Below are 13,636 nucleotides of genomic sequence, written 5' to 3' on the forward strand. Positions count from 1 at the left end.
TCTGACAGGTGTCCAGATTGTGACTCGCTGGATCCTAACGCTACTAATTTTGTTGGAAGATTTCCCATGACATAACACATCAGCACCTGGGCACGTGAAAACAAATTGTGAGCTGGCCCGTATTTTCATGTAGTTACCAAACTGCACGCAGAAAATTAAAAATGCACAGCCATGTAGGCCAAATAATTGTTTATTTTTCTGTTTCAGTGAAAGTCGACGGGCCTCTGTTTAGACGATAAACTAATATGCGTGCCCCTCATTTTCTCGTTCTCCAAACAGGAGAGTCTGCCGGCCTCATTATGGAAGAGCACAATGGCTCGGTGGAGATTCCCCAGCTGAGCCAAGGGCGGCACGCTGCCATCAAGTGTGGGTGGCTGAGGAAGCAAGGAGGCTTTGTCAAGACTTGGCACACACGCTGGTTTGTTCTCAAGGGGGAGCAGCTCTATTATTTCAAAGATGAGGATGAAACCAAACCCTTGGTAAGTACCAAGGAAGAGGGGGCTGAATTTGATCTGGTTCATTAATTCACCTTGGCTTGTACTTAATTTTTTTGGGAAGTTCTGGTTATAGGGTTGCCAACCTCCAGGTACTAGCTGGAGAGCTCCCTCTATTTCAACTGATCTCCAGCCGATAGAGATACGTTCCCTGGATAAAATGGCAGCTGTGCCAATTGGACTCTATGGCATTGAAGTCCTTCCCCTCCCCAAACCCCACCCTCCTCAGGCTCCGCCCCAAAAACCTCCCATAGGGGGTGAAGACGGACCTGGCGAACCTATCTGGTTACAGTAGATGCTGACCTGATGCCAACATTGAGGAGAGCTACCATCAGGTTGCCAGAGCCAGCTTGAGAAAGTCCTGGAGATTTGGGGGGTGGAGCCTGGAGAGGGTGGGGTTTGGGGAGGGGAGGGATGTCAGCAGACCCTCCAAAGCAGCCGTTTTCTCCAGGGGAACTGATCTCTGTCATCAGTTGATGAGTTGTAATTCTGGGAGATTTCCAGGCCCCACCTGGAGGCTGGCAACCCTATCATCTTGTCTAATCTGAAAGGATTTGGCTTTGTAAGGAAGGTGGTGCTGGCCTCTTTTGTAACTGACCAGTTTAGGGCTTGTTATAGAGCTGAATCAAGAGAACGGAGGTCCGGTTAGAAGTTTGTAACTGTGATTCTGTCAACGTCTAAAACCAATTTAATTTTTCTAGACTGTTTAGGCAGAGAGGCAGCAGCACATGTATGAGATAAAAAGAATTTTTTATACAGCTTTGAAATACATCAATATATCAGGATTCAGATTTGGCTCTGTAACTTAAATCTGTTTTTTTTTTAAAAAAAAAAAGATAGATCAATAAACGCAAAAGATGAACTGAAAAATGTAAACCTCAATACTTCATGTATTCTCTTCTTATAAGAGGATTAGTTGTTCTGATGCGTCTGAAATTCTGCCCCGCTCAGTTTTTATTTGAAGTGTTCATTTCAAGGGCATTGGGGCCACATAGACCCCAACAAAAGCGATAAAAAAACAGTACTGCATGTCCAAAATAATGAGATAAAATGTCAAACTATGATACATTCTTGCATTTTCCAACCCAGATTTGTAGCTAAGAAAATAAACGACAGGATTTTGTATGGCCTGAATGCAACCAAACAGTTCATTAATTCAGCCAAAGAGTTTAAGGAGGGGCCATGGCTCAGTGGCAGAGTTTGGCCTCCAGGAGGTCCCAGGTTTGGTCCCTGGCATCTCCAGTTAACGAATCTGGCAGCTGGTGATGTGAAAGACCCTTGCCTGAGACCCTGGAGAGTTGCTGCCAGTCTGAGTAGACACTATAGACTGTGATGGACCAATGGTCTGATTCAGTATAAGGCGCTTCATATGTGTGCGTTCATGAAGAGGCTGAGTTGAGTGAAGAAACTCTTTCCTTTGTCAGTTGCGTTCTATGTCTGGAGATGAGGACATCCCCAGCCCCATGTAGCGGCTGTGAAGAAAGGACATGATGGAGGAGCTTCCTCTTAAGAAGCCACCACAGTGTCAACAGATGATTAACATCATCTCGGGGTGGCTCAGAGGGATGTGGAGGTGGGGCTTGGCTGCAGCTGTGACCAGAGAGGCTTCTCTTAAGGAGGGTTTAGCTCACAAAAGGCTGGAAGTAGTAGGTGGGTATGCATAGCTTGCCAAACAACCTACAAATGGGCATAGAAGAGTGCTGTTGAGGAGAATCCCGGTCTAAGCTGTGCAAGAGGAAGAAGAAGAAAAAGAAGACTTCGTTTTTATACCCCACTTTTCTCTACCTTTAAGGCGTCTCAAAGAGGCTTACAATCACCTCCCCCCCACAACAGACATCTTGTGAGGTAGGTGGGGCTGAGAGAGTTCTGAGAGAACTGTGACTGGCCCAAGGTCAACCAGTGAGCTTCATGTGGAGGAGTTGGGAAACAAACCCGGTTCTCCAGATTAGAGTCTGCCACTCTTAACCACTCAGCATGGCTCTCAGCATGGGTTGAGCATAATAGAGCAGCAGACAGGAACCTGAACTCCTCTGTCACATTCTACTCTCTGAGCCTTTAGCTCATTTTTCCTCAGTGTTTCTCAAGGTATTATTTTCTATAATTGAAAAACACAAACAAATAGCCTTTCGTACTCTTAAATGAAGCTTCCAGTGTGGCTTCAGAGTCCCTGTTGTTTTACATAGAGTGTGCATAGCCTGTGCAAAAGTTCGTTTCCCTCTCTCCATGACCAAGAATGATAATATTGCTAAACCCAAGAGCCCCTTAAGGTGTCTTGTTGGCCAGAGAGGAGATGCCTTTCTCCTCTTGCCCTTGAAAGCACTTGAGGACCGCTGAGGTAAGCAGAAGTTTGATCTGTTGAAGAAGCAGGTGAAGTTATAATCAGATTTTGTTTCCTTGCTCCAGAGAGAAAGGAAAGCGGCGAGAAAGCTGCACAACCGAATGCAACGTGGTTGCGACCGTTGGAATGGTTTCTCATTCGTTTTCCTTTTTCCCTGGTGGGAAATGATTCATTTGTTGTCAGTGTCCTGGGTCGCCTTATTCCAGCTTCCCTCCCAGAATTATTTGTTTTTTTGTCCGGGCTCCAGCTCTGAAGGTCAAATATCCAGCCAAAGAGATCAATCAACAGTCAGCATTCCCCAGTTTCATAATGCAGCTGTTGTTTGACAGATGTCGACCAGCAGCCATTTCCCGCTTGCTGCTTTGTTTCTGATTGAAGCTAACATTTCCCCAGCATGCTGGGGTAGGCAGTGTCCTGGTTTCAGGATGGGAGGAGATGGACAGTGCTACCCAAGCTGGGCCTGCCTGCGGTCTCTTTTTGAATACTTGCCAAGTGAACGCATTCATAAAGAGAGGTTCTCTACTCAGGAACAAGGGTGGATCTTGGTTTGGTTCATGCATGTGAATGGCAATTATGTTTCTCTACACAGCCACGTATGTGGAACCTTTTCCAGGCAGCACAGTGAGAAGAACGGCAGCAGATGTCCCTTTTGAAAACAAGCCTATTTTCACGCTAATGTTTCTCTGTTGGGTGTATATCCATGCTTAGATGGTCCTCAGAGGCCCTCGTCTGTGTGCCCCCAACCTTCTGGAAAGAGATAGATAGCCACAAGGGACAGGACCTTCATTGTTGTGGCACCTTAGTTTTCAAAGATCTTCCCTCAGATGTAGATTTGGCACCATGCCTGGTGAGTTTCTTCCACCTAGGAGAACTACTCTGTGATCTGGATTGTGGGGGTTGTGGCTCAGTGGTAGAGCATCTGCTTGGCATTCAGAAGGTCCCAGGTTCAAATCCCAGCATTTCCATTTAAAGGGACTAGGCATGTAGGTGATGTGAAAGACCCCTGCCTGAGACTCTGGATAGCTGCTGCCGGTCTGAGTAGACAATACTGACTTCGATGGACCAAAGGTCTGATTCAGTATAAGGCAGCTTCCTGTGTTCATGGATGGTACAGACTAGCCCAATCTTGTCAGATCTCAGAAGCTAAGTAAGGTGGGTCCTGGTTAGTACTTGGATGGGAGACCACCCAGGAAGTCCAGGGTTGCTACAAGAGGCAGGCAATGGCAAACCATCTTGGAGTATCTCTTGCCTTGTAAATCCTACGGGGTCACTGTGGCCCGGCAGCCATTTTCCATTACCAAGATAAGCATGCCTTTTCACACCCAGAACTTTTTTATTTTATTTTTTGAATTTTTCTTACCTTACACTCTGTGTACAGTGCTGTCAAGTTAATCAATCGACCTTTATTGCCCAACTTATAGCAACCCCATAGGGTTTTCAAGGCAAGAGACGTTTAGAAGTTGTTTGCCAGTGCCTGCCTCTACGTAGCTACCATGGACTTCCTGGGTGGTCTCCCATCCAAGTACTAACAAGGCCAACCCTGGCTAGCTTCTGACAAGATTGGGCTACCCTTGACAATCCAGGTCGGGGTTCACTCTTTATTGACTATGCTTATTCTTTAATGCTGCTGTTCTGTTTTTATTCCTCACTGCTTGCTGAAATAGTTTTTCTACTGGATTTTAACAGCATGCTGTTAAACTGGGTTTTAAAAGGTGGGTTGTGATTTATCTTATTCCGCCATGGTCATGATATCAATATCTTATTTTTAAATATTTATCGTTGTCTTATTGTATCTTATGGAAGCGTTTGTTAGCCACCTTGGGAATCGATAGACTTGAGTATGAGATACAGATAAATTAAATACATAAATCTGTCTCATCTAAATAAAATGCTTTAATTTAGGCTGGATATTTGGTAGATACACATGCCATGAGGTTGGCCATATGACTGAATCTGTAATAGTTGCACTGAAGATTACTTACAAGCACAGTCCTGTTTCTTTTTCTGGCAGAGTGGTAGAGTCCTCTCTCATGTTCTGAAGTTGCGATGGATAAGAACACAAGAACATAAGAAAGGCCATGCTGGATCAGACCAAGGTCCATCAAGTCCAGCAGTCTGTTCACACACAGTGGCCAACCAGCTGCCTCTAGGAAGCTCACAAACAAGACGACTGCAGCAGCGTTACTCAGCCTGTGTTCCACAGCACCTAATATAATAGACATGCCCCTCTGATCCTGGAGAGAATAGGTATACATCATGACTAGTATTCATTTTGACTAGTAATCATGAATAGCCCTATCCTCCATGAACATGTCCACTCATAAGAACATAAGAAAAGCCATGCTGGATCAGACCAAGGCCCATCAAGTCCAGCAGTCTGTTCACACAGTGGCCAACCAGATGCCTCTAGGAAGCCCACAAACAAGACGACTGCAGCAGCATTGTCCTGCCTGTGTCCCACAGCACCTAATATAATAAGCATGCTCCTCTGATCCTGGAGAGAATAGGTATAGGTATACATCATGATTAGTATCCATTTTTACTAGTAAGGCTTCTATAGCATCATGGCACTACTGGTAGATGAAGCCAACCTGCTTACCACCTAACTCTTAAGGATACCCGATAGAACTTATGTCATCTGGTGAAGAAGGATGATATGGCCAGGCCATCGGGTTTCATGATAAAACTTCTGGAATCACTGATTGCTTGAGACCTACATACCAATAAACTCATATAAATTTTTACAACGGAGCTTCTCCTAGACCACTGTAGCTTTCTTCTAGACCACTGTAGCCTAGTTCACTGTAGCCTTACATTTCTTTATTTTATCTTCTTTATTTCTTCTTTACTTCACTCCCCAGTGCTTAGTTGTCAATCCCTCAGTTTTCTCCAGTCCCTTTAGAGTAAAGTTTATCAGCCTTCTGGGCAGGGACTGCGCTGCTTCTGGGTTTTATGCAGCACTTAGAATACCATGGATAGATGAATTAATATTATAGTGTGATCACAGTAGTAAGTCTTGGTTATCTTTGCCAGGGGCCTCTTCTTCAAATGAAGTGCAACACTGTATTAGATGATGTAGAGAGGTGGAATGTGCTACTGAAATGGGGTTGGGTGAGCAAGCAGATGTGGTGACCCAGAACACAATGACACCAGAGCCCACTTTTTTTTAAAAAAAAGTGTGTTTAGTCACAGAAAACAGTTGTGTAGTACAATCTGTGCATGTTGACTCAGAAGCATTTGCTCTGACTCTTCTGAAACAGAGCACATTTTTTGAGTCACGTAATTCATAGTCTCACAAATGCATCACTTGATTTCTCCGTTGATTACTCAGTGCTTGACAGCTCACAGATTAATGTAAGAACTGACTTTGTGGGAAAACTTTGCCTTTGACATGCCATGGGCATTCCGTCGAGGTGGTTAGATCCGTGATGGCTCACTCACCCATGCAAATCACCACTTTCTGTTGCATTGATCCAGTGATTGGCAGGCATATTTCAGGCCTTGGTGTCACAGTTTCTGGTGATGGGCAGTCTACTGATTTCTTTGTCAATACATAACAATCGTAGTTGTTCAACACTTCCTCCCTCTCATTTGATGTTGTCTGTTTTCATTTTCCAGCTGTTACTATACCTTGTAACGCTTGCATCTGCTGGTTTCTAAAAGCTCTCCCCATGCACATTTTAAGAACCTATTGCATGGATACTAAATGCAAACCGTGGTTACCAGAATAATCTTGGACGCGGTACTATTCACATGGAGTTTACAATAGCATTAAGAATGCTACGGATTTAAACTTGGATATGCCCATAAAATTCTATGGCGGCAACCTGAAGGGATGTTCAGTTACAAATAGCAGTGATCTTTATGGTACTTAAATGCGACATCCAAATCCTGCACTGGGGGCTTAAGCCTGCCTTTGATTAAAAGTGCATAATCGGCTACTAAAACAAGCCCGCACCTCACCAGCTGTCCTCGTTCACGAAGCCTGCCTTTTGGGTTCGAAGCAGGTTTTACAAGTGCCTTATTTTGGCGAAATATGTACTTTCCATCTAATCTAATTTGCGTAAAAAATTCATTAGCAGAAGAGCCCATTTAAGACATCTGTTAGGAGTTAATGGGGAACAACCGCCAGAGTTCAGCTGAGTTTTAATTAAAATAATTTAAAACTTCTAATGGATGTGTTACACAGAAATTAATGTGATAATTACTTTAAATTACATAAATCAAAATGGTGTGGGGTAGACAGGAATACCCGTGCAGCTCTAGTTATACAAGGGCAAAGAGAATATGTTCTTTTGCAGCCAGCCCTTTCAATGTTTGTTCAGAAGTAAAGTAAATCGTACAATGGGATTTACTCTTAGTAAGTTCCATGTGATTGCAGTTTTAGGTGCAATTGAAGCTTACAAATACCCAAGATTTTGAGTAGCTTGAAAACATGATTTACACCCTCAGTTTACTCTTTATAGGATACAGAGTGCAGTTCTAAGTACAGTTACCCTCTTCCAAGCCTTTTAATTTTAATGGATTTTACACTGTAAATAGGGGTTTTATTTGACTTTACCAGTGGCATCCCTACAGAAACATACAGATAAACTATATCATAAATGAATTTGTATCTGTTCTGGGCAATCACCTTCTCCCCTGTCATTTCAGTTTCCCAGTTCAATTATTATAGAGGCCTTATATCTAACTGAAATCTTTTGGGCTGTAACATGAATTCATTCACTGCTTCTTGTTCTTCCCGTAGTATTCCAGTTCAGCCTGAGTTTTCCCCATATTCATACTGTCCTAGATGAAGCTTGGGAGTTTGATTAGATGGCAAAATAACCATATTACTACATTTTAAAAAATTAAGACTTGAGAGATTATATGCTTGCTCCTAATGTAACTTGTGAGCAGAAGGTAGCATGGTATAGACCAATCTTGTCAGATCTTGGAAGCTAAGCAGGGTCAGCCCTGGTTAGCATTTGAATGGGAGACCACCAAGGAATGCCAGGGTTCCCCTTCCTCTTTTTAGTACTTGCAATAATCCTGTGAGGACACACACACAGAGAGGATCTTTCAATAGGGATCAAAAAAGGAGAGAAGATGGTGTTACTTCTTGGTTGCTTCACATTGCATGTAATAGTTATTAAGCAACCAAAATCATTACAAAAAAGCTTAAAGGTAAAGGTCCCCTATGCAAGCACCAGGTCATTCCTGACCCATGGGGTGATGTCACATCCCGACGTTTACAAGGCAGACTTTGTTTACGGGGTGGTTTGCCAGTGCCTTCCCCAGTCATCTTCCCTTTACCCCCAGCAAGCTGGGTCCTCATTTTACCAACCTCAGAAGGATGGAAGGCTGAGTCAACCTTGAGCCGGCTACCTGAAACCAACTTCTGTCGGAATCAAACTCAGGTTGTGAGCAGAGCTTGCACTGCAGTACGGCAGCTTACCATTCTGTGCCTCAGGGCTCTCAAAAAAGCATATCCTCTGTTAAACATTCCTAAAGCAATCATACTCACTGTCATTGTAGGGGTCATGGCTCAATGGTAGAGCATCTGCTTGGCATGTAAAAGGCCCCAGTTTCAATCCCTGGCATCTCCAGTTTAAAGAGTGATGTAATAGGTGAAAGACCTCTACCAGAGACCCTGGAGGAGCAGCTGCCAGTCTGAGTAGACAATACTGACTATCATGGACCGAGGATCTGATTCTGTATAATGCATTTTCTTGCATATCTAGTACAAACAAGCGGGCCAAACCCTAGTTGGTAGTGGTGCTGCAGAGCCCAGGAGACGCTTCTGCATCTTTGGATGATGGCTTAGATATTGTTTGCTTCTCTGAAGTTTTTGCTTCTGGAGCTTTCCTTTGTAGATCACCTGTATTCTCAGCCTCAGTTTCGAAATTGGTCTCCTGGTTGCTGCCTTGTGGAAGTTGCCCAGTATCCTGTCAACTTACCCATAAATATAGTGCACGTGTCCTTGGCTGAGTACACAGTTGTGGTTTTTCAACGGTCCATACCATGGCTGGTTTTCAGCAGATGCTTCCAGCTGTTCCTCAGTCTCTTTTCAGCCCAGCCTTCAGCCATTTTATTTCCTCTTTTCCCACATAGTCCTCAGTCACTCTATAGACCATTTAATACTGGGATGTCTTAAGCAACCCAGAGCTTTATTAATGCATATCATTTATTAGACAACAAAAGTATTTGCCCATTCTTGATTTCTCTCGTAACACAAAATGACTGTCCCAAAGATAGCCTAGTGAATTTCAGGACTGAGTGGGGATTGGAATTTAGGCCTCTCCAGCCCCAGTGTGGCATGAACCACCCTAGTCATTCTCTCCTCACTAGGCTTTTCTTTCATGTTCACAGTGTTTCCCATGCATCTGCTGAATCCCCTTTCACCACTTCCTGTGACTTTGCCTATCAATGGGAGACATTATGGTCAGTTATGCATGGGTACTTACACTCACGTTTGCTCCTGGTCTGTCTCGGAGTTATGCATGAGTTTTCCATCCATTTCCGTCCAGCCCTCGCAAATCCCAGGACTTCCTGTCCCACTATTAACCCAATTCTTCCATCTCCCCTGAGCTCAGCCCACTTGAATACCCCATGTATAAGGCAAAGCGTGGGACAAGGAAGCTCGGGGGAGGGATGTTTCTCTCACAGACAGCAATACAGCCCTCCTCATTTCCTTTTAGGGAGCTACATTTTGTTTTTGTTTTTAAAATGCATTTTGACCCAACAGTTGGGTTTCTGGAGGGGGGGGGACTTCTTTCCTTTCTTTCATCCCTTAGAAGCTCCTTGATCCACTGATCTTGAGCAGCATAGTTTTGAATCTAATGTTTGGGGGATATAAGGACTGAGATAAATTGTGCCACTGCCAGTGTACTTAATAAAAAAAAGCGTTATTTCAGAGCCATTGAATTTATATATTAAAAGAGGAGAGAGATATCCTGCTCTAAGGTCCTCATAGAAACAGCATTCCAAGAGCACATGAGCTGATGAATCGATGGGGCCAGAAGAGCACGGACAAGTCCTTTCTGAGTATGGTAAATTCAAAATTCTGCCTTGCATAGCCATTGAAGGGTTAGCATTTAAACTAGCTAGAAAGAAGATTCTAGAGAGGCAGGAATTGTCAAAAAGTAGGTACAGGCAGGGAAATCATGTTGTGGTGGTATGGGGGGGACTTCTAAGCGCAACAGCCAATTACAAAGTGGCATTTCAAGGGGTGGGGACTCACAATCTTCTTGTTTTGAGCTTGGAGACTGCTGGTGCATAGCTTCGTGAGAAGAAAGTGTGGGTCCAGCCAGCAATGAACCTCAAGTAAAACTCCCATATATAAGCGACCTGTGTCCCAGTCTTCAGCCACCTCAGAGAGTGAATTTGAAGCCCATACTTATGCGTATCATCAGAAATTTATGTCTGATCCCAAAACTTGTCTGGGCACCCTTTGCTGCAAGAGCGAAGGACTCTACCCCTTTAAAGTAGGGAACCGGTGGGTAGTCTAATCAGGCCTGCTTCACTCATTAGGGGCTCAGCTGAGGTTGTGGTAGCAAGTCTGTCTTTCATGGGAGCTCTCCGTGGTCCTGCAGAGCCAAACCCTGGTCAGTTACATAGGTATGTATGTATGTATGTATGTGCTGTTAATTTCTGGCCGATTTATGGTAACCCCAGCAAGGGTTTATCAAGGTTAGTGAAAAGCAGAGGTGGTTTGCCATTTCCATCCTCTTGCACAGTCTTCCTTGGTGGTTTCCCATCCAAGTGCCAACCCTGCTTAGCTTCTAAGATCTGACAAGATCAGGCTATACTATACCATTCCACATTCCCCCAGCCAGTTACCAGTTGACATTCCAAGTCAGCTTTTAGGATCCTTGCTCTCCACCCTGTGGACCCTCAGCCTGGCTGTAACAGAACAGTGAATCCTTCATATCATGGTACAAAAATAATTACAACTTCCAAATGGCCTATGGTGTTAGCGTATAAAATGTTTGGATGGAGCATGAAAAGCCCAGGTTCAGATTTTTCTTAGCCACAATAAAGTTCACCTTATAATCACTTCTCAGCCCAACCCACTTTACATTGTTGTTAAGAGGATAAATGGGACACTAATTGTAAAATATTTTTACAAATGCCCCAAATGAAAGCTTCAGCATTTTTCCATGGATCATCAGGTTCCTCCTAGATACTGATTAAAAAGTATAAACTTGACTTCCTCTCTAATAAAGGAAGCACCGGTTTGGATTTATGGATACTAGAGGCCCACTGCTCTCCATTTGCAAGAATAAGGAGGAGGAGGAGGTTGGCTTTTATATGCTGACTTTCTCTACCACTTAAGGAAGAATCAAACCAGCTTACAATCACCTTCCGTTCCCCACCCCACAACAGACACCCTGTGAGGTAGGTGGGGCTGAGTGAGGTAGGTGGGGCTGAGAGAGATCTAAGTGAGCTGTGACTAGGCCAAGGTCACCCAGCTGGCTTTGTGTGAGTGGGGAAACAAATCCAGTTCACCAGATTAGCCTCCGCTGCTCATGTGGAGGAGGGGGGAATCAAACCCGGTTTTCCAGATCAGAGTCCACCGCTCCAAACCACCACTCTTAACCACTACACCATGCTGGTTCTCCAGCAGACGAAGGTATGAAGGAAGCTGGTAGCCTGCCCCACTGGTTCTTTTCTTATTCCAGTCACTTCTTTCTCTTCAAATGTTTATGTTGTAATCCATTTCTCCCCATGGCTTTTGACTTTGTGCATAAAACAGCTGAAGGAAGGCAGTGCTCTCTAGGAAGCACAAGGTCAATTTTGACATATAGCATGCAAACCAAAAACCTGCTTTAGATTTAGATCGTTTATCCATCCTTGAAAACGAATTCCAATTTCTGGAAACATTTTGTGAATTGGAAGATTGGGAAGGGCTTCCACAATGGATCTTTCAGCATTTGATATTTTGTTTTTTTTAGAGAATGTTTCACACCAGAGAATATTACTTTTGCTTCCACTCCAGTTAGCACTTGACATGAAAACAGATGTGGTCAAAACATGTAGACCAAGATGCAGATTTGTGTTGCAGCTGGCAAAACACTGAAACAGCCATGGGATTGTTTCACCCAGCTCTTAGCTTGAGGTTGCAACTCTCTCCACATCTGTTGTGATACTGAAAAGTTCACAAAATCCTAAATTGGCAGAGGCAAAATTATTCATGGTGAGACGAGGTAGGATTAAGCATCTTATGTCTATTTTCATGTATTTGCACGGCTTCCTGTAGTTTTCTGGAGGGGAGTCATATATTGCCTGGGACTGTTGTATCTTCTGGAATAGCTTTGCCCATAGGAATACTCTTCCTCCCATTTTTAACAGGGGAGGCCCAGCTTTACATCCCGTGTATCTGGGAGTGCACATGAGCTACGTCTTTTTCTGCTATGGTGCCTGCACTTTGGAACTTTTCCAGTTGACACCCATCTGTCTGCCTTTGGAGGCAGGCTTGGTGTAGTGGTTAAGGCGGACACTAATCTGGTGAACTGGGTTGGTTTCCCCACTCCTACACATGAAGCCAGCTGGGTGACCTTGGGCTAGTCACAGTTCCCTTACACCTCTCTTGGCCCACCTACCTCACAGGGTGTCTGTTGTGGGGAAGGGAAGGTGATTGTAAGCTGGTTTGATTCTTCCTTAAGTGGTAGAGAAAGCCAGCATATAAAAACCAACTCTTCTTCATGTTCTTCTTCTTAAGTAGACTTGTGTTGAAGAACACACACTCCAGGCTTACTCTGACCTTTGATCTTGAAACAAATTCTATTCAGCAAATAGGAACTACCCCACTGTTTAATGGTGTGTGTGTGCGCACATGGGGGGGGGGTCTAGCTTGGATCTAACTAGAGAATTCCACATGACAAGGAGAATGAAAATCTGGATCGACAGCTCTTAAAGGAAACTTGACGGTTAGATTAAATTAGTTTTGCAATAAAGGGGGAAACCTCTTAGTGCTGTTTGCTGTTCAGTCATAGGCAGAAATGCTGCATATTCATGTCTCTTCTCCCCAAGCAATCTTCTCACTCGTTGCAACTGAGGAGAATGTAGTCATAATAAATCTCCACTTGGGGTGTTTTGCCAGGGTTAGCTTATCCCCTTTTAATATCAAAAGAGTGTAGCGCTTAAAGGGATGGGGGTGGAAAGTGATGGTTTCCTTTTATGAGAGAGCTCGGAACAAACAATTGCCCGAGAGGCTGCATAGAAGAAAATAACATTTCGGGGGGGGGGGGGGAGGAAAATTGAATTAGCTTTTCTGGAACATAATACCAGGTCCTGGTCCCTCTCCCCCACCCCGCATTTTGGTGTTGATGTTAAATATTTGCCTACATGAGGCAAGTCGTAAATGAATTGCTGTAGTCATGGCAATCCTTTAGGTTCCATTTATATCAGCTGGCAATGAGGCAAGTCTTTGCATATTTTCTGTGGCTGCAGAAGCTTATGGATGCATTTGATCCCTCTCTGGTTGGGTATGCCGTAAATAAAACCTGCCAGATCATGGCCTCTTGGAGTTTGTCTGTAGTGCTGCAGAAACCAAGGCTGCTGCTTTTCCTTCCGTTCTAATTAAACTATGATATTATATCTGTATTCCAAAGCTAACATCAGCCTTCCTCTTTGTACTGTTGTTGACTTGCTTCCTTCAGTCATTATTTTAGAACTGTAAATAGCGCTCCAACAGCAGGTTCATAGTAGAGATTTTCACACAGTAGTCAACACAGTCTGAACTGGTGGTAACGCAATGAGCACTGGAACTCTGGACAATCTATCGCAGCCATGGTTGTGACAAGACTGAGGTGACTCACAA

General features: G+C 44.0%; 1 protein-coding gene across 1 annotated transcript in view; it reads left to right on the plus strand.

The window, feature by feature from the left end:
* The first annotated feature begins 284 nt into the window (after nt 1-284).
* ARHGAP24 (Rho GTPase activating protein 24) overlaps nt 285-13,636 on the plus strand; it is a 297,377-nt gene continuing 284,025 nt past the window's right edge. The window contains exon 1 of the mRNA XM_056855296.1: nt 285-479. Within this exon, the coding sequence (XP_056711274.1) occupies nt 300-479 (180 nt within the window). The 5' untranslated portion in view covers nt 285-299. The remainder of the gene's footprint in view (nt 480-13,636) is intronic.

This window comes from Euleptes europaea, chromosome 9 (assembly GCF_029931775.1).
Source record: "Euleptes europaea isolate rEulEur1 chromosome 9, rEulEur1.hap1, whole genome shotgun sequence".
NCBI lineage: Eukaryota > Metazoa > Chordata > Lepidosauria > Squamata > Sphaerodactylidae > Euleptes > Euleptes europaea.